Source organism: Rattus rattus, chromosome 5, assembly GCF_011064425.1.
Source record: "Rattus rattus isolate New Zealand chromosome 5, Rrattus_CSIRO_v1, whole genome shotgun sequence".
Lineage (NCBI taxonomy): Eukaryota > Metazoa > Chordata > Mammalia > Rodentia > Muridae > Rattus > Rattus rattus.
Genome location: NC_046158.1, coordinates 53191257 through 53216305, shown reverse-complemented (window position 1 = coordinate 53216305; position 25049 = coordinate 53191257). Strand labels below are relative to the sequence as shown.

General features: G+C 38.7%; 1 protein-coding gene across 1 annotated transcript in view; it reads right to left on the bottom strand.

The window, feature by feature from the left end:
* Agps (alkylglycerone phosphate synthase) overlaps positions 1–25049 on the bottom strand; it is a 99756-nt gene that overhangs the window by 62876 nt on the left and 11831 nt on the right. The window contains exons 2-8 of the mRNA XM_032903522.1: positions 19074–19163; positions 17864–17954; positions 16224–16344; positions 15051–15125; positions 11859–11930; positions 10136–10215; positions 4382–4462 (exon numbers count right to left, since the gene is read on the bottom strand). Of these exons, the coding sequence (XP_032759413.1) occupies positions 4382–4462; positions 10136–10215; positions 11859–11930; positions 15051–15125; positions 16224–16344; positions 17864–17954; positions 19074–19163 (610 nt within the window). The remainder of the gene's footprint in view (positions 1–4381; positions 4463–10135; positions 10216–11858; positions 11931–15050; positions 15126–16223; positions 16345–17863; positions 17955–19073; positions 19164–25049) is intronic.

The window sequence follows — 25049 nt, the reverse complement described above, 5'->3', positions numbered from 1 at the left end:
GTTGAATGGATGCCCTTTACTGCAACAACACCAAAGCCATTCCACCGGAATCATTTTAGAGTCTCGGTCATCTCCTGTCAAATGGTACAGACACTGCCATCTGCACCCTCACTGTTGCCTGCACTCAGGTCCATCAATCTGTGTTGACATCTGATAGTCACCCAGTGCAGCAAATGCTCTTATTTCTCAAGTAAGCCCTGCAGAGATGTGGAGTACGTCAGCGATGTTCATACCTAGGGATCATCAAACCGAAGTATGGCCTGAAATCCACAAACTATAAATTGTTAGATTCACATGCCATCGATGCAAATTATATTTTCTAATTTTGCTTCTAGAAAGACAGATTTGAAAGAACATCAACTGTTACTTTTTTCACTAAATATTCAATATATTTTTAAGAGGTCAGTAAGCAATCACAAATAAGATTAAAATAAAAATTATCAATGTATTAGATGTCTTCCTTAGCTCCATCTTCAATCTATATTGACATTATTTTCTCAATTTTATTATATTAGAAAAAATATAATAAATCCCTAAGATATGTTAGAAACTAAGTTGGGGTTTGTCTTGTCACCCTGATGATATTGGTGCTTCAGGAATAGTCAGTGTAAAATTGTACACTTTAAATGACAGCAAGTTATTCTATGACACATATACCTTACTGAAAAAGTATTAGAAAAATAAAACAAAAAATATGACTCATAATTCGAAAAACTTACTGGCTTGCTCATCATGGCTTGCTCTTATAGACCCCAGGTCCACCAGACTAGAGGTAGTACCATCTACGATGGGCTGGGCCCTCCCACTATCAGTCACCAATTAAGAAAATGACTATAGGCTTGCCTACAACCTGAGCTTATGGAGGCATTTTCTCAGTTGAAGTTCTCATCTCTCAAACAACTACAGCCTGTGTCAAGCTGACATTAAACCAGCCAGTATAGGTGGCCAGACTGCTATGACACTATTCCTAAAAATTTAATAAATATTTAAGTTGATGAAACCTCAGACTTAAAATTCTCCTCTAGTTTGAAATGACAGCAGTCTAACCCTATACAGTCTAATATCAGAGTTAGAAAATAAACTTATACAAAAGTGATCCATAGTGTGACTGAACATGTGACATATATTTACTATTTATAATTAGGATTTATCAATGTGCTGTGATAATTAAAGATTCTTGTAATGCTGATTCTCCCACAAGTTTAGCAGCCATGTTGGAAAGGGAGTTTATTGGAAGAACAGTTTCTGTGCATTGGGCCTTGGATATGGGATGTATAGAGTTACAGGCATGTAACACAGACGAGGTGGGGGGCTACAAAATAATCAATATTTGAGAGACAACTGCAAATTTTATCCCCACAACTTCAGCTTTTATAATGCTGCATTTGCAATTCCTATCATACATGCAAAGAAAGAAAGCAGCCAGGAGCTGGAATGGCCATCTACCCTTCAGGAAAGATATCCGCATTGAGGATAAGTTTGGAAATCTTCAGTTATAAAAGGAATGAAGTTTAGTGTACCTGAGTGAAGTAAATGTTTGATAAAAAATTAATGCTGCTCTTCCAGAGGTCCTGAGTTCAATTCCCAGCAACCACATGGTGGCTCACAACTATTTGTAATGAGATCCAATGCCTTCTTCTGGTGTGTCTGCTACAATGTACTTATAATAAATAAATAAATAAATCTTTTTTAAAAAAAGAAATTAATGGAAATGAAGTTCTAAATGTGTTAGTTACATTATTAATGTACTTCACTGTAGAAAAACCTTGAGAGGTACTATTATTACCACTTCTCACTGTGGCACAGAAGCACCCGTGCCTGCAGTGGCTGCTGCAACAGATGCATTTGAAGCAAAAAGGTTAGTAACCTGCCTGAGCTCACACGAATAAGATCTATATTTATAGGAAGAGCTGGTAGCTACTTGAAACAACAACAAAACAAGAAACTATGAAATTATTAATGATGCTATCTCTGGGAAGAAAAAAATTATGCTCACATATCCTCGGATTACTAAACAAAAGAGTTGCCAAAGATGTAAAGAAATCCTAAAATCCGTAACTGGCATGTTAGTGACATGCCTTAACATTTAAGCATTCTAAACTCCAATGTAATTCATAAGTTAAAGAGACTAAGATCTGCTGTGCAGCTCGTGTTTGTGTCGTTTTAAACCTTCTCTGAGGAATGAACAAGGCACTTTAAGCTGGTTGTCTCATCTGAGTTATAAACTAAATGACACAGGAGTTTAAGGAGACAGCTTCCAGCCAACAGCAGCCACTGCAGGCTTGGGTGCTTCTGTGCCGCAGTGAGAGAAACTCACTAGCAGGTAAAATCTCAGAAGCACTTCCTGGAGGAAATGCCACTTAAATTCCAAGGAGATATGTTCCTTGAATTTTATTTCTAACCTTTAAAAAAAAAAAAAAAAAAAAAAAAAGGAGGATGCAGAGGAGTCCTGAGCCAGAGGAGTGAGCTGAGAGAACATGGAGGCAGATGTTAAGATTCCTCTCTGCACATATGCACATATTACAGGTTGTTATGACTATTCTTAAGGGATGGGTGTGACAGGATTTTGTGTTGTCTAGATGGACAAATTAGATCTTATCAACTGGCTCAGGAAAAGAAAAAAAAGAAGGAAAAACTTGGAAAGGTTAAAACACTGCATCAAATGCTATAATAAAGGATGTAAAACTGGAAGCCCAAAAGGCCATTCTTTGTTATTAAAGAAAATAGCTGTTGATAATGTCTCTTCCTTTTAGATGTCTTTCATTAACTATTATCAAAGTTTGAACAAGTCTTTACCTTCACTATCTAAAGTCTTGACCTGTGTGAAGAGTTCTGACAGCACTTAACACGGCTGCTCCGTTTTCAGCAGGTGTGACGCCGTGCACCCTAGGGTGGGCAGTGCCCGAGGGTGGGCAGCCTCAGCTGAGCAGCTGTCTGCATTTGCTGTCTGCTACCTCTTCCATGTGTAATCTCACAAAAACCACTCATAAGTGACTTTTAATATTTCAAAAATCTTTCTCGGTATTGTAAGAAATTTTTCAAGAATCAGTGACAAGTAGGTCAACTTTAATTATCTCAAAAAATAGGGAAAAAATAAAAATACAATCAATAAGACCACACACTGTCTGTGTCTCGATAAAGGTTCAGGGAAAAACTGCTCTGTAATCCAGTTTGAACACAAAGTGACTGGTGTGTCAACCAACAAATCACAATTCCTAATTTTTTATTATAAAAGCTAGACTACAACCACTGTGACCATAGTTGGGGGAGTTTAAAATCAATTTTTAAATTTTTTTTAGATTCTTATCTTTATATGTATGGGTGTTTTGTCTGAAGGTATGTCTGTACATCACATGCATCATGTATGTCTGTACACCACATGTATGCAGTGCCTATAGAGGCCAGAAAAGGGTGATGGATCCACTGGAACTGAAGCCGCAGAGGGCTGTGAGCTGCCACAGGACTGCTGACAATTACACCCAGATCCTTTGGAATACCAATGCTCTAAAACTCTGAACCATCTCTCCAACCCCCAAGAATCAATTCATTTTAACAAGTGCTTGCTTAGAATCCACAAACAAAATTTAAACACTTCTTAAGTACTGAGAAAGAGTAGATGGGCTGGAGAGATGACTCAGCGATTAAGAGCACTGACTACTCTTCCAGAGGTCCTGAGTTCAAATCCCAGCAACCACATGGTGGCTCACAACCATCTATAATCAGGTCTGGTGCCCTCTTCTGGCCTGCAGGTGCATACATGCAGGCAGAAAGCTATATGATGTATACATAATAAATAAATAAATGTTTAAAAAAATGGCAAAAAAAAAAAAAGAGAAAGAGTAGAAAGAGTAAAGGTTCCTAAAGGAATGCTGCCCTTAAAGCTCCTCACACACTCCTTCCTCACGGCTGTGATCTTCACCTGGACCCCTCTCTCTCTCCTAACTCTGCCTCACTCTCAAGTCTCATTTTCTTATTAACTGTTAATATTATTATGCCAAATAATGTATTTTATTATGGCATTTTTCATACATGATTTGTTCTTATTCATTCCCTTCTAGTGAAGTCTCATTTTAAATGCCAAACTTCTATGATATATAATTGTCCAAGTTCTTCCCACCTGGCCCCTTTTGATGACACAAACAAGCTAAATTTAGTCTTACTTACCCTGAATCACCCACTGTCTATTTCTCCAACTTTCTATCCCAATATAAGGCCCTTGAGAGCAGGGGACAGTATCTCATTCACTACTGTACTCTCAGTTCTAGTTCAATCTACAACAAAACCTGAGCAAATTCATTGAGTTAACAACGTGTTGTTGACAAGTAGTTCCTTCAGACACAGAATATACCACCGCTTGGGAAAGGTTAAAGAGATAACATACCTGTCTTTCCAAATCTTGTCCTGTTATCCCAGCCTCTACGTGAGCTGTCAGATTGTTCTCATCAACCCAGAGAATCCGGTTCTGTTACAAAGGAAAATAAGTCTCAATCCTTTGAGACATTAGTGTTTTCTTAGGAAATACCTAAGTTCAAAGCTTAGGTTCAAAATACCAGAATCAAAGCTTCAGTAACAAGATAGTAATCAGAAGGAAGGAAAGTAAACCCTCTTATTCTGTACCGTGCCATTGCAACAAGAACAGTACCCTGTGCATGCACTGGATAGAAACATACACTCATCTTTGTGCTGACATTAAACTAAATGCCACTGCTTAGCTATCTAGTAACTATCTAGTCTTAGTGAGTCCTCATTGGTAAAATGTAGACACTAGTGATATATAATAACAGCATTGCTAAAGGAAGAAATAAGATATTCTACAAAGAAAACAGTATATAGGAAACATCTATTTGCACTATTATTAACATAACAATCATACCTAAGATTCAAAAAATAGAACAAAAAAACACCTACTAAGACATTTAAATATAATTCATGGTATCTCTGCACTTAAAAAAAAAATCCCAAGGAAAAAAACAGAAACATGGGTAGAAAATAATACAAATTCCTGCCTCATGCTCTAAAAAAGGAACTGAGCCAAGATGGTGACTCACACCTCCATTTCCAGAGATCTAGCCAGGAGGATTAGGAGTTCAAGGTCATCCTCAACTACCCAGTAAGCTTCCTGTCAGCGTGGGCAACACAAGACCTGTCCCTATCTCAAAGGAACTGGAAGGGGGACTGGATACTCTCTGGAATAACTGCACTTAATAAATGACTATCAATAAAATGTTTTCTGGCATTTTTAGTTAACCATACTCATACACATACTACATATGTGTATCTTCTTTTGAATCCCAAGGAAGTTTTATTTGTACGTTTGGCATATTCCATTTCTTAATAATAATATAAGCTCAGTAAATAATGAAAGGGAAAAACACAACAAACAATACAAAATTAGTAGACTACCTAAATTCTAAAATACAAAATTCTAAAATTTAACACATATAAATAATTGCTTTATAGAGCTATAGTAAGCAATAATATATAAGTTAATATATTTTGCTTTACATTTGACAAAGTACAACACTCCCTCTTGTTAAAAGTATTGGAAAGATCAGAAATTCAAAGCCCATACCTAAACATAATAAAATCAATTTGCTGCAAACCAACAGTCAATATCAAATTAAATGGAGAGATACTTGAAGCAATCCCACTAAAATCAGGGACAAGACAAGGATGCCCATTCTCCCATATCTATTCAATATAGTACTTGAAGTGCTAGCTAGAACAATAAGACAAGAAGAGATCAAGGGGATACAAACTGGCAAAGAAAATACAAAGATTTCACTGTCTGCAGATGACATGATAGTATACATAAGCAACCCCAAAAATTCTACCAGAGAACTTTGCCAGCTGATAAACAACTTCAGCAAAGTGGCTGGATATAAAATTAACTCAAATAACTCAGTAGCCTTCCTTAATACAAATGCTAAACAGGCTGAGAAAGAAACTAGGGAAACACCTCCCTTCACAATAGCCACAAATAATATAAAATACCTTGGGGTAACTCTAACCCAAGTGAAAGAGCTGTAAGACAATAACTTCAAGCCTCTCAAGAAAGAAATCAAAGATCTCAGAAAATGGAGAGATCTTCCATGCTCATAGATTGGCAGAATTCACATAATAAAAATGGTCATCCTACCAAAGGCAATCTACAGATTCAATGCAATCCCCATCAAAATCCTAACAATTCTTCGAAGACCTGAAAAGGCAATTCTTGAAAGGCAAAAAAAAAAAAAAAACCAGAATAGTGAAAACAATTTGTAACAATAAAAGAACTCAGGGGAAATCACCATCCCTTACCTCAACATCTACTACAGAGCAACAGTGATAAAAACTGCATGGTATTGGTACAGAGACAGACAGGTTGACCAATACAATAGAATTGAAGACCCAGAAATAAACTTACACTTACACACACTTGATCTTTGACAAAGAAGGCAAAAATATACAACGGGGAAAAAAAACATCTTCAATAAATGGTGCTGGTCTAACTGGCTGTCTGTATGGAGAAGAATGAAAATAGACCCATATTTGTCACCTTGCACAAAGTTCAAGTCCAAGTGATCAAGGACCTCCTCATAAAACCAGATACACTCAATCTAATAGAAGAGAAAGTAGGAAAGAGCCTTGAACTCATTGGCACAGGGGGAAATTTCCTAAACAGAACTCCAATGGCTCAGGCTCTAAGATCAAGAATTAATAAATGGGACCTCATGAAACTGGAAAGCTTCTGTAAGGCCAAGGACATAGTCAATAAGACAAATCAGCAACCTAAGATTGGGGAAAAAAAATCTTCATTAACCTCACATCTGATAGAGGGCTAATATCTAAAATATATGGAGAACTCAAGAAGCTAACCGCCAAAAAAAACCAAACAACCCAATCAAAAAATGGGGTATAGAACTAAACTGAGAATTTACAACAGAGGAATCTTGAATGGCTGAGAAGCACCTAAAGAAATGTTTAAAGTCCTTAGTTATCAGAGAAATGCAAGTCAAAACGACCCTAAGATTCTACCTCACACCAGTCAGAATGACTAAGGTGACAGCACATGTTGGCAAGGATACGGAGAAAGAGGAACACTCCTCCACTGCTGGTGGGATTGCAAACTGGTACAACCACTCTGAAAATCAATTTGGAGGCTCCTTAGAAAATTGGAAATAGATCTACCCAAAGACCAACCACTCTTGGGAATATACCCAAAAGATGCCCCACCGTGCCACAAGAGCATGTGCTCCACCATGTTCATATCGGCCTTATTTGTGATTGCCAGCAGCTGGAATCAACCCAGATGTCCCACGACAGAAGAATGGATACAGAAAATGTGGTTCACTTACACAATGCAATACTACTCAGCTATTAAGAATGAGGACATCCTGAGTTTTGCAGGCAAATGGATGAAACTAGAAAATATCATCCTGAGTGAGGTAACTCAGGCCCAAAAGGACATGCATGGTATGCACTCACTAATTAGTGAATATTAGCCAAAAACAAACAACAACAAAAAATGTACGGAATACCCAAGACACAGTCCATAGAACTCAAAAAGGTCCACAGCTAAAGGGCCCAAGTAAGGATGCTTCAGTCCCACTTGGGACGGAGAAGAAAGCAACCACAAAGGGGAAGGGACCTGAGAAAGAAAGGGAGGGGGAGCATGATCTGGTATTGGGTGGGAGAAAAGGACTGAAGCCCTGAGAGTCAGCAGAAAGAATGGAAAGAGGTAATCTGGGAGGTAGGAGGTTGGGGGAACCCTCCAGAATGTATCAGAGACCTGAAAGGTAAGAGGCTCTCAGGACTCAAATGGGGGAACCCTAGATGAAATGTCCTAAAGTGGGGAGAGGGAACTTGTTGAGCCCACCTCCAGCAGAAAGACAGGGCATCAAGTGAGGGATGGGTTTGCTATCCCACAGTCAAAACTCTGACCCATAATTGTTCCTGTCTGAAAGAACTGCAGGGATGGAAATGGAGAAGAGCCTGAGGAAAAGAAGGTCCAGGAACAGGCCCAAAGTGGGATCCAGCTCAAGGGGAGTCCACAAGGCCTGACACTATGGAGCACTCATAAAAGGGACCTCCATGACTGCTCTACGAAAGACCCAACAAGCAGCTGAAAAAGTCAGATATGTGTACCCAACCAAGGAACAGAAGCGGCTGACCTCTGTGGCTGAGTTAGGGAAAAGCTGTAGGAAGCTGAGAAGGAAGGCGACCATGTAAGAGGACCAACAGCCTCGATTAACCTGGACGCCCAAGATCTCTCAGACACTGGATCACCAACCAGGCGGCATACACCAGCTGATAGGAGGCCCACAAAACACAATACAGCAGAGGACTGCAGGGTCTGAGTTCAGTCAGAGAAGATGCACCTAACCCTTAAGAGACTGGAGGCCACAGAGAGTTTAGAGGTCTGTCGGCTGGGTGGGGTGGGGACATCCTCATGGAGAAAGGGGGGGGGGGGCAGGGAAGAGGTATGGGATGTGGAATAGTCAAAGGGTAGACCAGGATGGGAATAAAATGTGGAGTGTAAAAATAAACAAACAAACAATATATTTTGCTTTAATATATAAAACTTAATTACACTACAAGACAATAGCAATTTCAACATAACTAAAATACATTCAAGCTTTGGGTCTTATAGCAGCTAAAATAACAGTACTTAACTGCAGAATAAAAGACAAAGAATTTCATAATTTGATGGAATCTACATACACCGTATTCATCAATCAACTGCCTCTTGAGGTAACTACGTACCTGCTCTAACATATGTCCTGCACCCACTGAGGTTGAAATATCTTTTTTGGTAGAAAAACCTAATGAAAATATATACCTATGCTACATTCAGAACGCAATATACAGCTCAAGACATCAGAAAAACAGGGGATGAGGGTATAGCTCAGTCTGTGAGTGCTTGCCTACTGCATGAAGCGAAGTCCAGCCTCCAGGACAGCACAGAACTAGGCATGCTGGCACACGCCTCTATGTCAGTGCTTGGGAAGTAGAGACAGCAAAGTCAGGAGGAGTTCAAGGTTATCTCTGGCACCACAAAGGATACATGAACATGTATCAAAATGATAAGCCCAAAGCATACACAATTTGATGTGCTGATTTTAAATAAAATTAAATACATTTTAAAGAACACATTGCCATATCTAGCTATAAGATAAGCTTTCTGTGGAGGAGAGGGAAGCACAGAGAAAGGGAAGGAGGAGAGGCAAGAGGAAAGGAGGAAGAAATCTACTAGATTATATATATATCCAGGGCCTGGAAGAATAGTTAAATGACACCAAGGAAGAGCAGTAGATTAATTCAAACTATTCCATTCCATACCACAAATAACCTAATTTCCTCAAATCAGTAATGTTGGGAAAAACGAACGTACACTTCCACGATAGAAAGAGACCTAAAGAGAAATATCCAAAGTTGACAAGGCCCTTTTCTAGAGCTCCATTAGAACTAATCAACAAACAGAAAGTATAACTTTAAAAATAAGTGTAGACTATATAAATTAGCATAAGAAAATGACTTTGACTTGACAAGAGTGACAAAAATACAGTAGTTAAATGAAAAAAAGACCTTTCTAGAACAGAGAGAGAGAAGTTGGTACAAAGTAGAACATTAAGACTTGTTTTTGAAAGTTCTAGAAAGTCAAAGAGAGCAATGTAATGAAGCATTAATAACCATTCATTCTGGGCAGAAGCACAGGTACCTCTTCCTTGCTGTTCAAACAAGATTCAAATTAAAAAACTCACACAAAGTTGCTACTTGGGCCTACTACTGATGTATGAAGGTAAAATTCCACCAAGGTTTAAAACCTTAACATGGACTAGCGCTCACACTTTGTAAGAGCGAGCGCTTCTCCCTATCCACAGCAAATGTGCAAAAGAATCCCTTCAAGTCTGGGAGGCAAGTAAGTACACATTACTCAAATTCACATAACTAGTAATTATTTTTTATAATAACAGACATCAAGTTATCCACAGTCTCAAATTTGACAGTCGTCATGTGCTAACTTGGCACGACAGCACTGAGATCTGTTCCTTAGAACAGGGAGCTTAGCTTCTGATACCCTCAACGTGCAGCTAAAATTCAATATTAAGAAAGTGATGTTTTAAGCAGAAAGCATAATTAGAATATCATATACCATTTGTGAAGTATCCAAAGAAATTATTGTTCTTGTCTCATCTGCAGGACACATCAGGCCATAGGATACACTTGTTCCCCCTGTCAAAACAGGAAACGAAAACTTCATGTTTAAATATTTTGCTGCTGCTACATTTCTGGAACAAATTCCTAGTACACAAAGCACAGATGGGCCTGCTGGCGCTGACACCTATTTCCACTTTGCAAAAGCTAACACACTGAAAAGTAACTCGCCTTCATTTTGTGCTGAATGACAAACGCAGACTACTGTGGGACTGAAATCAGTGGCTCCATCCCTGGATGTGACACACTCATGGAAAGGCCTAGCAATTTGTACAACTCCCAAACATAATCAGCAAAGATCTAAGCTAACAACCACCATGAAGAGGAAGCTTAAAAAAGACAAGTCCTGAACAACTAGAAGCACCATCAACTTCTTCCTACCATAATTACATGATTGTCTTTCTGTTAAAGTAGCAGTCTTATGCAAAAAGCTTTAATAAATTAAAATAAAAATAAGCCAAATGCCCAGATCATGGTATTAAAAAGCAAAGTTTTATATTCTTTAGTGAAATGTGATGGTAAAATAGGCTAAATAATATGTTGAAATATCTAAACAGTATACTATTTCCTCTTAACATAATTTGTCAAGGGATAAACGTCTTACTTAACAAAGAATACAATATTTTAAGTTTTTAACTACAATCATCCCATATCAATATAAAAATTTAATTGCTATTTCCATACAGTCTATGTGGAAAAGAAACCTCTGAAAGTCAACTTCCAGAAGAAGTAATCTGTACACATCAGCTTAATTTCACCAGGTAAGATTGCCAACTGCAAGTGCAGTACCTGCAATTGGAAACCACCACTTGCTTACAACATCATTTTCAATAAAAGAAAATTTCATAGTAAGTGGCACTGTGATGACTTTGTTCACTAACAAAAGGGGCGGTATCAGTTGGAAAGGGAGTCTGGGACCCCTAGAGTTACTGAGGTCTAATTTCTATTCACCAATGCCAATACAAGTAAGTGAAGGTTGGGGGCTGGAGAGATGGCTCAGCGGTTAAAAGCACTGACTGCTCTTCCAGAGGTCCTGAGTTCAATGCCCAGCAACCACATGGTGGCTCACAACCATCTGTAATGGGATCGATGAGGCCCTCCTTCTTGTGTGTCTGAAAACAGCTACAATATACTCATAAATATAATGACTACATCTTTCTTAAAAAGTGAAGGTAATTTCCTTTGGCTTATTAAAATCATGCAGTCAACAACAACAAAAACTTAAGATCAACTTACTTTATGATTAAAAAATAACGCTAGCTTTGTGTAGTAAGAGGCTCTGACTAGCCATGACTGCACTAGTGAACTTGAATTCTAGTGTTCTACAATCATTCAGCTTCTCCAAAGGTGACATCAGGTGCCCTGAAAAACTAAAATGATCCCCACAGACTAAAAAGCTAATTACTAAATGAACATTTTCTTCTTTAGTATTAAAGGCCATCTTTACCTATGATCCATACGGAAAAAAAGACATGAATTTGAGGTAAACAACATCTCAAGCAGTTTAGTATTTACAACACAAATGATGACATAAACCAATGTTTTACAATTACTATATTATAATCACAAAAATGCTTGTTTTCAAGGGAATATAAATAAAATACAAATACTTTAAATAGGACAAATTTAATCATAATAAAAATGAAAAACACAATACGTACCACCAATTGGTATGATACAAAGGTTATATTTGCACGCTAGATTCACAATCTTAACTACATCATCATGACATGCTGTTGAAAGAGGAAACTGTATTAACTATAGGTACATAATAAAATCTGCATATTATTACAAACTAAAAGTCAGTAAAGCTCTTAAACACCTAACTTTTCTTTATTTACTCATACCATGTTAAATGTTTGTAAACAAGATTCCTTTTAACTCTGTGTTTTTAACAATTCAAACTTAAGAAAAAGTATAAAAATGTACTTCATGTCACAATCCCAAACATTAACATCTCACAAGGAAGATCTAATTATCAAAACCAATCAAATAACATAGACAAAACACTCTACAGTCCTTCCTCTAATGTCCCACTAACATCCCTTTTTGGACTAGAGTCAAACCTGACATCACACACTGATTCCTTGACTTCCACATCAATGACACTTCTGAGGAACTTTAGGCAGTTATTCAAACAAAGCTCTTAGTTCGTTTCCCTAAAATTAAACAGGGACTGAACAGTCGGTAGGCATCTCACGGCAGTGGGGCTATGCCTTTCTTATTTAGCACAGTATAGCCAAAGACGTGTCTCATTTCTCGGAATCTTAACTTTGATCACTTGGTTAGGTAGGTACTATCAGCTAGGTAACCCTACTGGAAGGATGTTTTATCTCCTGTTTAAATAAATAGCAATTTTCAAACTATGAAAACAGTATATTTCACATATTTTCACCCATTAATTTTAGCACTACTGTTTAATTCCAAAAAAAAAAAAATTAGTAAAATCTAGTGTAGCACAAAATCCCCTTCCTCTGTATATAACTAAAGCTATCTAAAGAACAAAGCTCTGAAGAAGACTTTATGTCCAATAAGGGTACTACTCCAGCTGCCCTTGGCATTAGGACATGAGGGGGTTTTAAAGAGGAAGCAACATGGCAGGGATTACTTAACATTGTATCACATGGAAGATAAAGTTTTGAGGTAAGGAAACTAAAAATTTGTAATATTAACTGCTAAGATCCTAAAAGAGAAAAAAGGGTATTAGGAAAAACAGACAAACTGATATTTATGTAAGCACATAACTTGTTTTACAAATGTTATAACTATCTCAGTTTGCATAAAGCTGTAATACTTAGCCTTTGTATAGTTCCACTGTGGGACAGGGTGATTTGATGGGGATTAAACCTAAGACCTTGCATTTGCTAAGCACATACTCTACCAAGAAAATGCAGGCTCACTGCAATTTTTAATAAAAATCTATTTTTAGTTTTTCAGATTAAAATTTATAAAGCTTACTGTTAGTAGTGTAAAAGATAATGTATGATGGTTAAGAAATGGCTCCATGAATATTAGCACTTGCTTTGCAATTCTAAGGGCCTAAGATCAAGTCCCCAGCACCTACATAAGAAGCCAGGCATGGATGCACACACCTGTAACTGTAGCACTGGGTGGATGGGAGGCAAAGGCAGATGGATCCTAAGAGCGCAGCAGGCTAGCAGAAATGTTAAGTTTCTGGTTCAATAAGAAACCTTCTCTTAAGGCAATAAGGAAAGAGACAAAAACAAACAAACAAACAAACAAAAAACAAAAAACAAAAAAAATGGTCCTGCTTCTGCATGGATGTATACAGGTACACATACACACACACACAACACAGATACATGCATGTTTATGCACCATACATATATATACATGGGGGGAGGGGGGAAGGGAGAGGGGGAAGAGTATCAGAGACAGACAAGCACACAGAGAAGAACAGAAATAGAGAAGACTAAGAATAATTTAAAAAAATACCACTATCTGTTAAAAAAAAAGTTAAGACAAAATAAATTCTATGAATGTAACTTATTTAAGAGCCTTCTTTGACTGTGCTATCAGAAATCACCCCTTTATCCCACCACCCACCCTTTTATATGGTATCTTCTTTGTATTTCTCTGTAATGGTTAGCACAATCCAATATGTTATATACTTATTGGTACTCCCTCACTAAATCCCATTGCACTTGAGAACAGGGGTTTCCTTCTTATGGTCAGTACCTAGCTGAGGTGTTCATAATTTGGTCTGTAGCACACTGAAAATAATGCACAAATACTAACTACTCGCAGAATTTGCTTTGGGATTTGGCTTTTAAGATAGGCTGATTCCAAACTCACAGCATAGCCAAAGGTGACCTGGGGCTCCTGACCTTCCTGCCTCTGCCATCCAAGTGACAGGATTACAGAATTCATGACACCCAGCTCAAGTGAGATTAACTTCTTTTCTTAATTTTCAATTTTATTTTATGTGTATTGAGTGTTTTGCCTGTGTGTATGTCTATATAATGTGTGTATACAGGGCCCCCAGAAGCCAGAGAGATGTTTGATTTCCTGAAACTAGAGAGAACAGCTGGTTGTAAACTGCCACATGGATGCTGGAATAGAGCCTGGGTCCCCTGGAAGAGCAGTCAGTGTTTTTAAGCATTGAGCCATCTCTCTAGCCTCAATTAAAATAATAATAATAATAATAATAATAATAATAATAATAATAATAATAATAATATTGTTAGTGGTAGTGGTGTTTGTGTGCATGGTAGGGAGCACATGTGTGAGGTCAGAGGACAGTTTTATGGAGTTGGTTCTCTTTCCACCTATATGTAGGTTTCAGGGACCAAATTCAAGGGGTTAAACTTGGGTTGTCAAGCTTACCAAGCAAGTCCCACTATCTCCTGAGGATTCTCAGTAGCATACTAAGTTAATTTTGCTAATGAAAATTTTGGGTTTTACACATATGCACAAGAGTGGAAGCATAGTTTACATCAGTGCATTTAAACAAAAGACATCCACACTATGTGACAGTCACAATGGTAAAAGGTCCTGCCTGAAGGATAGACCTCAAATCAGGAAAGCTCCATATAATTAAAGTCCTTAAAGGCAACTACCATAAACTTCATAGATATTTATGCATACCTCCACTTGTGTGAAACTCTAAACCACAGAAGAAAACAACTATCTCCACATCGGGAACTAAAATGACAATGCCTCAAAATGCACTGTTGTAAACTACAATGTTCTCTCAAAACTTGCGCTCTTGCAAAGAAAAACTAAGTTTCAGTACCTTCATTTAATTCATATTAAAACTAAATAAATTCCTCAGAGAAATGGTAATAGAAACAAACTATACTAAAATAATATGAAGAGTTAAAACAACTTACTTGGCCATACAACTATATCAGGAATCCGCTCAAACATCCCTTCTCTGAGCAAAAATATCTCATGAAGACAATGACCTGTTTTGTTGTTTAAAAAGAAAAACGCAAAACAATTTAACTTACAGGAAGCTTCTAAAGAAAGACAAAAAACCAATGAAAGCAGCCCATGTGAGCAGCCCAGTATGAACAACACCTGCTCAAGCAGTATGAAAGTGAACAGCCCCAGTGTGAGCCGCACCAGTGTGAGCAGCCCCAGTGTGAGCCGCACCAGTGTGAGCAGCCCCAGTGTGAGCAGTGTGAACACAAGCAATCCCTGGGTGACCAATACCAGTCTGAGTAACACCAGCATGAGCAGCCCCAGGATAAGTAGTTCCAGTGTGAGCAGTCCCAGGGTGAGCAGCCCCAGTGTGAGCAGTCCCAGGGTGAGCAGTCCCAGAGTGAGCAACCCCAGTGTGAGCAGCCCCAGAGTGAGCAACCCCAGTGTGAGCAGCCCCAGTGTGAGCAGCCCCAGTGTGAGCAGCCCCAGGGTGAGCAGTCCCAGGGTGAGCAGCCCCAGTGTGAGGCAGTCCCAGTGTGAGCAGCCCCAGTGTGAGCAGTCCCAGGGTGAGCAGCCCCAGGGTGAGCAGCCCCAGGGTGAGCAGCCCCAGCAGGTGAGCAGCCCCAGTGTGAGCAGTCCCAGTGTGAGCAGCCCCAGTGTGAGCCCCAGGGTGAGCAGCCCCAGGGTGAGCAGCCCCAGTGTGAGCAGCCCCAGGGTGAGCAGCCCCAGGGTGAGCAGCCCCAGTGTGAGCAGTCCCAGTGTGAGCAACCCCAGGGTGAGCAGCCCCAGATTGAGCAGCCCCAGGTTGAGCAGCCCCAGTGTGAGCAGCCCCAGTGTGAGCAGTCCCAGTGTGAGCAGCCCCAGGGTGAGCAGCCCCAGGGTGAGCCCCAGCCCCAGGGTGAGCAGCCCCAGTGTGAGCAGCCCCAGGGTGAGCAGCCCCAGTGTGAGCAGCCCCAGGGTGAGCAGCCCCAGTGTGAGCAGTCCCAGTGTGAGCAGCCCCAGTGTGAGCAGCAGTCCCAGGGTGAGCAGCCCCAGTGTGAGCAGTCCCAGGGTGAGCAGTCCCAGTGTGAGCAGTCCCAGTGTGAGCAGTCCCAGGGTGAGCAGTCCCAGGGTGAGCAGCCCCAGGGTGAGCAGCCTACCGTGAGCTCTAAACACACGATCATCTGCGTCTTGTGAGTAGGAAATATGAGCTTCTTTAAGTTCCTGAAGGAAATCTTCATTCACAATAGAAGGAGGTGCTTCACTAGGATTTATGGATGGCTAAAATATAAAATTGATAACTTTGACTTACTTCTAAAAATAAATTTGATCCCCTCCCCTAGGAAAATGATTATAAGATATAGATATTTTTAACATTCAATATATGATGTATCAAGTACTAGATCCAACTTGGTAACAAAGGCAAAGTATAAATGATTTGGTTACTTATATCCCATGATATATGTAACAGGGAGACTATGCTTTTTCTTTATTTCTGTGACTGGCCCCTTGTTACTAACAATAAAGACTGTAATCAACAATAGAGAAGACATGGAAGTCTCAAACCTTCAGTCTGACTAGTGTGCTTTACATTAAAAATGTTCACCTGTAGATTACCATTGCCTACTCCTCAATGACCATTTTAAAATGGTGCACAGAAACTCTTATTTTAAATAATAAAACCATTATTATTGGCTAGTTTAAAAATGCATGCTTAATGTACACTTGCATTCAATTTCAGTTGGTATCTTAAAGCCTAGCCTTCAATTGTAAAGTTGAACCACACAGTGTTACTCAACCTCCCTGAGCCTCAGCTTCTCCACACATTAATAAGATTAACACCAAGTGTGGAGGGCTACTGTAAGGAAGCAGACGAGTTACACTAACTAAAAGCACTGAACAGCATGTCAAACATATACAACTAAATATAAGGAAAATCAATACAGTATTTGGGGGAAAGAATCTCTAAGAAAATATAAACAAAAGTGATGTTTCTATACTCTCTTAATCTCTTAAGGTACTATATTCATTCAGATGAATACTAATTTTACTCCAAAGAGCCAGGCTATTCTAAGAACCATGGGAACAGCAATTAAGAGTTAATGGAGGGACTGGAGAGATGGCTCAGTGGTTAAGAGCACCGACTGCTCTTCCTGAGGTCCTGAGTTCAAGTCCCAGCAACCACATGGTGGCTCACAACCACCTGTGATGGGATCTGATGCCCTCTTCTGGTGTCTGAAGACAGCTACAGTGTACTCATATATAATAAATAAATAAAATATTTAAAAAAAAAAAAAAAGAGTTAATGGGGATGAGGATGGGGGATGGGAGGCTGTGGTCTTACCTTCGTAAATTTATCCTATAGTTTCCAAAAGGAAATAACCAAACAAATCCCAACAAACATTCTGCCTAGCATTTTAAATTATTAAAACAGCAAAGCAGTTACAACTGTTGCAAGCCATTATGTGGGCACTGGGAACTGAACCCAGGTTCTCTGTAAGAGTATTAAGAGCTCTTACTTGCTGAGCCATTTCCAGCTCCTAGAAACAATCGCAAGCTGAATATAGTGCATAATATCACGTAAGACAGTCCATAATTACGGGCTAGACTATCCAACTGGCTCTCCAGTGGGGATATTTCATGTATTGCAAAATAACAATAAAAAATGACAACATAAAGAAATGCTAAATATTTCACTGGCTTCACAAGATAATTATACTGAACAAATGTAACAAATTATGACAATAACTAATTGCTTAGGCATAAAAAACACAACATATTATAGCTATTATTTGCTTACTTTAGAGGTAGTTTTATGCTCCAGATTTACTCCAAGGGTGTTTTGGATCCAGTCTTTCAAAGTTGGTAAAGCCAAGCCACTAAGAGGGTACCTAAGGTACAAAGTAGATAAAGAATGTTAGAGAGAGGTATCTTTATCTAAAAGTGAAGCTTATGTTCTACGTCTAGGAACAATGAAGCAGTTCCTAAAAGTTTCAGTAGCTAAACTGCTTGTCTACTAAATATTGTCATTCCAGAGTACCCAGATCCTACTTCCATGTGTATAAACTTTGGAGAGAGGGGAGAACTGACTACCCCTAAAGTGACTATGCCAAGTACCCACCTTCTCCATGCCCAGAGCTTACACAATACACCTATTGTTCCTTTCCCTCATGTCTTTGGATCAGAAGTCAACAATCTAAGAAATGAAGCCTTAAGGAACCCATGCTGGGTATAGTGGCGGTAGTGTAATCTTCCAGTCTCTAAAACTAGCAGATAAGTTCTCTAATTCTATTACTACCTAAATCAGCAGTACTCAACCTATAGGTTGTGACCTGTTTGGGAGTTGAATGACCCTTTCACATGGGTCACATATCTGATGTATATTATAACACTAGCAAAAGTACAGTTGTGAAGTATCAACAAAGACTATTTTATAGTTTGGAGGAACTGTATTAGAGGGTCGCAGCTTTAGGAAGGCTGAGAAGCCCTGCCCTAGAAAACAAGTCTCCAGCAGCACGATTGTGTCCTCTTTGCTCTTAATTAATGCTCTACAGATAACCATAAAGGTGCTATCTTTCATTATAACCCAAATCTAAGTGTAAATTACAAGACTTATATACAAAGTCACTTCCAATAAATCAAAAGCAATGGAGGACCAGGGGTGACTCCTTGGATCCTGATTCAGAAAACTACCTATAGAGTCATTTGTAAAACAACAGGGGTGATGAGAATATGGACTAAATAATTAGATATTATAACAAACTTGTTACTTTGGAAGTGTGATAGTATTATTAATGAGTGATTATAAAGGCTTAGTTTTAAAGATATAAAAGTATAGGTATTATGATGACATCAGAATTTAAAATATTATAGGATAAAAAGAAATTATAGCAAATGGTAACTTTTGCTTAGAGGAGGGGCAATCATATTATCATGCCCTTTTTTATATTATGTTTAAAAATATAAGAAAAGGAAAAGAAGGAACAACGTGAAGTTAAAAGCGAGATTACCTTTTCCCAGTCAGCTCAACCTGGCCCTTCTTATTCAGTAAGAACTTGGAATCATTATAGCCCCATCCATTCCATTTCATAAGTTCTTGCCTAATGAGGAAAAAAACACATGTATATATACACATACACACGCTGTCCCAGTGCTAGTGGTGGCTCAGCAGTCGACAGTGTGATACTCATACAGAGGACTTGAGTTTGGCAATCAGGACCCACATGGGGTGGCTCACAACTAACTAACTACCTGGAGAATCCAACGCCTCTGGATTCTATGTGCACAGCACACACCTATATACAACGCTCTCAGGCATGCTCATGCACTCGCTCGCTTGCTCTCTCCATCTTGTGTATAATTGATTAAATTTCATTTTATGAGTTTCTACATACTCATACAATCAGCAACTACCACCATTCCCATACTTAATACTAAGAAAATAGGTAAAACCACAAGACAAACACCAAGATCAATTCACTTATTACAGACTTTAGACGCTAACCTCATACTTCAGCCCTTTTTTCTTAGTATTCTTTCCAAAACATCCAAAAAAATTAACTTAATTAGTCTCACAATAGGTATTCATGTTACCAACATTGCTGGTGCAAAGTAAAAGATACTACAAAAAAATTTATCTTATTCCCTTGTTTCATTCTTTTCATGTTCAGTTTGTCTCTTACAACTAGTACTCGCGCGCTCTGCTCTCCTCTCTCTCTCTCTCTCTCTCTCTCTCTCTCTCTCTCTCTCTCTCTCTCTCACACACACACACACACACACACACACACACACACACGCCCCAAAAGTAATTTTTAACTCTTTTAAAAAAGACTTGCTAAACATTTCAAAACCAAACAATATATCATTGGTTTTTAATTTTCGCAATTATTTAAAAGACCTTATGCCCATTACTAGTTGAACTAAAAATGGAAACATGAAAATGCCTAAATGTTAGGAACTGTAAATGTACAGTCACTGAGTGAGCTGTCATGCTTCACAGTGAGCTACAACCAACAAATGTAATGCACTCAGAAACGAGATGAGAGGCGTGGCCTTAGAAGACGACTTTCATCTTAAGTACTGAGTAGGGACACAGCCCAGCATGCTCGAGTTCTGGGTGTGGTCCCTAACAGTGCAAGTAAATAAAGGTAAGATGGATGCACTGGAGCAGGAAACGGACTTCTACATGTGCTAGGAAAACACAGGAATTCTTAATAGTTCTGCTATAATGAAATAGACCAACTATAAGGTAGTATGACAGGTGAGTGATGAAACATTCACAAAGAATCAATCTCTAAAAAGGCTTTTTTAAAAAGGTAGTTTGACTACTAGCAGACATGTAAATAAAACAGATTAAAATATAGGTGCTACATTTTAGGCCCTAAATCAAGTCTTAACAAGTTAGAAAGAAAAAAATGTATATCTTATTAGATAATAATGAGCAAGAGAAACTATAGACACTCCATGAACAAACGAAAATTGAGCAATGCACTCTTGTGTAACTAGAGAAATCAAGGAGGAAATTTAAAAATTCCCAGACTCAAATAAAAACAAAAACCAAACCCGACCAGAAACTCTAGGATAGAGCAAAGGCAGTTATGAGAAGGAAGCTTAGATGTCTCTACTAATATCTAAACTTCAGAGCGCACTCAGACTTAGTGAACTCCTTAGAAAGGAAACAACAGACCAAGCCTGAAAGGGGTAGTGAGAAAATAATAAAGACCAGGGATGAAATTAATAAACAGAACTAAAGATAACTATGCCCCCAGAGACATGGTGTTATGAGACGGTAGAGTCCATAGTAGGCGTAGGAGAAGGTCTAGAGGCATGAGGGACGTGTCCCAAAGGGGACTGTGCATCCCTGGTCTCTTTCTCACAGCCCGGACACAGAATCATTAATTCGCTCTGCCAGTCACAGAAGGAAACCTCCAAACCATGAGCCAAGACAAACCTCTTAGCACCTGCACCTGATTCTCCTCCTCTGTGAAAGGCTGCAAGTGCCTTGATGTGAATTACAGCTTCAACATTTGTAAAAGAGAGTAAAAGCTTCACGTTACAAAATCCAAATGCTAAAAAAGATCCTTAGAAAGTGTCCTGCCCCACATTTTCCAGATAAAGAAGTTTACCTAGAGAACATTCAACCCAGTCTCGTGACAGTATCTAAAACCTGCTAAACTATACCCCCAGGTAATCAAAGTAATTTTAAAAGCTGTCTTTTCAGCATGTTAATATTTTGTCAAAGGCATTATTCTAAATTCCTACTGTGGTCATTCTGTACTGGGCCTGATGGAAACATTTAAGAATCAAGGAGCAGCGTATCAGTCAATCTGGAGCCTGATGTCTTCCCCATTACAGTAAACTCTGCCGTTTGGAATAATAATCTCAAGGCACCAGGAAAACTGCAATAAAGAATAAAAAATCCTTAACTTTCCCAAACATTCCAATAAAAAGAAGTTGTTCACAACTAAACCAGAAGTAAATTAGTATCATGTCTTAGGCATTCAAATTGCTGAAGCTAACCATACCAAATTTGATGTTGTCAAACCTAAGACTCTTCCTACTGCCAAAAAGAAGGTTGCTTGATTTTACCCTATTAAAACTGTTTTTACAAACTTGCAGAACCAAGTGGTACAAATATGAAAAGGAAAAATTACTTGTTGCAGCAAAAGAAAATGGGTATTTACAGAATAGCATCACATATACACAAGGTGGCAGTATTCTCCTAGGAGATGTATGGTTTGCAAACTCCGTTTTTTCCACCCCAGGCCTATTACTCAGTCACTAGTTGAAATACTGTATTTAGATTTAGTATTGCTACTACTAATCCATAAGAAGTTCTTTTATTTAGTCTTAAATGAGATCTCAATTTTGAGTCTGCCCCTGGAGAGAAATCATCAGATCCCCACTCCTCTTCAATAATAAGTCACAAGATTCTGGGTTTAGTGCACGGCTTATACCATTACTTTTTCTAAGCGTGGTATTCAAAATGAGGAAAAGGAAAAAGTTATCTCACCTACTTTTACTCTGGGGTAACAACTTTTTTAAAGATCAATTAGCTAATAACTTTTAAATCTTTTCTGATAAAATTCTAATAAAAGATGTCTTACTTCTTTCTCAACTCAGAACTGTGAGCTATCTGCTACAGTCTGAAATGAGAAAAATAGCTTTGGGAAAAGTAAAAAGAGAAATGCCACTAAAGCCTCAGCGCTGGCCGAGCTAACCAACGTCGGTGCCAGCCACTTCCAATACAGTCAATCCCACGTGGACACAATGAGCAGAAACCCACCCTCCTCAAGATTTTCTAGTTCAGACCTTTATAAAGACAGATCTACTCTGTGACTGACTCAGTCAAGACTGGTACAACCAAAGAGACTGTGTGACACAAGAGGTGATGAGAAAGACAGCAACACATACACACGCCTTGAAAAAAATACAGTATAAGAAGTTCCCATAGACCAAGAGATGGTGACATATGCCTGTAATGCCAATAGTCAGGAAGCTCAGACAGGATCAGAGCTTAGTCTAAGGTCAGCCAGGGATGGGGGGGTGGGGGAGGGAAAATGAGGGAAATCCTACAAATGAAGTTTTATTTCCACCAACTTCTTTATTAAAAAGAAAAATGAAGTGGAATTCTCACTAGAAATGTAAAGATTAAAAGGGGGAAAAGGTATAATACTTTTATTCTATTTAACTTAAAATGTAGGTCTTTTGAAATAAATTTAAAGTCATCTTCATACTAGACTGCCAACCCTACAAAATTATTCTTAAAAACTCAGTAAGAAGGCTTTCAAAAATGTTCACAATGTACACTGCCTGAATCTGACAGTGAAACAATAGGGAGTTAATATAAAAAGCTTGGCACCATATACAACAGTTTGAGTTATTTTAGAGAAAACCTTAACAATAATCTATATATGCTTGGTTGTGAGATGTGACATCTGACTTATAAAATAAAATGACCATTATTAGGTTTTGATTAGTATCTGAATCATGTATTATTTCCTGTTGTCTGATATAAAACTCACCACCCTACCTTTATCAGATTATACTTTTATTTCCCACACAGAGAAGGAACAGCATCAAGCACTAGTTGTGCTTTCTGTGCACGACTGTGCCATCTCTGAATATTCCTGAGAGAACCTCCACTTGCAAAACCTGAAGTCTAATTCATCACAGAACTAGAACTATGGAAAGCGTCCATCCAGTCAATGAGCTGGGAGCACAGTGCAGGACAGAGCAGACAAATCCACTGGGTCCCAATTTGGTGGGGATAAATATGCTATATGATCTAAATGATTAATTCCAGGACTCCGCCAAGATCAGGGTTCTAGAATGGTTCAACAAGATAGCAACACTCTTGCCACCTATCCAAAATGCCTCATGACAAACCTTGCACACTACCATGTCATGCTTTAGCGCATGCCAATTTCCATGGATGCCCCTGTTGTGTTTCAGTGCTAGCTGCCAAATTTAGTCCTCTGATGCAGTAAGCTGTTAGTTTGCTATTTGTTGCCAGTCTATACAAACTTAAATATGGGATTTAATAATAAAGAGAATTGTTACCAAAAACATGGAGGTGTACTGGAGAGATGGCTCAGCAATTAAGAGCACTAGTTATTCATCCAGAGGGCCCGGATTAATTCCCAGTACCCAAATAAAGGTTCACACCATTGGTAAGTCCAGTTCCAGGGATTCAATGCCCTTCTCCAGTCTCCACAGACATTGCATGCATATGGTGTACAGCCATACATATAGGTCAAACACCCAGTTACATAAAATAAAAATATTTTTAAGGTTTTTAAAAGGAAGAAAAACACAAGTGCCACTACTAAGCAACTCTGCAGAAAACTCTGTGATGCCAGTTATGAATCCAGCAGTAACTCCTGGGTAAGTGCTAGAGACAAATCATAAGGAAATATGTCTGTTACATTTCCTTCACTAAGAATGGAGAGAACGTGGAAACGCATTCTGTGAGATATTACACAATGATCAGAATCACTGAAATATGCTGGCACCAGATTTTTAAGACAATGGTGACTGTTTTTTTCTTTCCTCTATGCAGAATCTAAATGAAATGAAAGAAAACTATGTGGCAAGAAGAAAGGAGAGCACTGGAGGGTAGGAGGTATATAAAAGTAATGTACAATGATGTATGTATGAAAATGTTATGATGAAACCCATTACTTTATATACTAACTAAAAAAAATTTAAAACAAGGAAAATGAATGAGAAAAAAATTTAGAAATAGTGTTGAATACTAAGAAAAGAAGGAATAAGACCCAGAGTGTAACAGCACTTAAGAGAGGAAAATTAATTAACTGTGCATTTTATAGAACATGTATACATATCTGCCTCTCTATGGGCACCCATGAATGTTAATGTTTCCTTTTTTTACCTAAAATATTAACACCCAGCAGCAGTCCCTTCTACTTCGTAGCAGTTAGTTAAGATTGTTATCTTTGCTTCCAGTAACTAAGGTGGGGGGAAATTAGCCTCACAAAGTTTGGAACAGGGACTTAGGAGATGGCTCAGTGTATTAGCCACTTGTGTAGTTATTAGCCTCTTGTGAAGGCAAGAGGATCTGAATTCAATTTTCCAGCATCTACATAAAAGCCAGGCATGGTAGTATGCCTGTAAGCCAGCATAGAGGGGTAGAAATAAGGGATTAGGAGACCCTGTCTCAAAGCCATAAAGTAGACAGCAATAAAGACACCCAATATCTTCTGCACACTTGAGAGAGAGAGAGAGACAGAGAGAGACAGAGACAGAGAAAGAGAGAGACAGAGAGAGAGAGAGACAGAGATGGATTCAATCATATCAGCAGTATAAACATTACTCACTTTAATTGCACAGCTCTGGCTGCCACCCTAAACCTAACCTATGACTAGAATATCTAGCAGTGGGTGCTCAGAATCCACATTTTGAGCAAGCACTATTAGGATATTCCAACAAGGCCATCCACACATAGTAAGCACTACCTTAAGGTG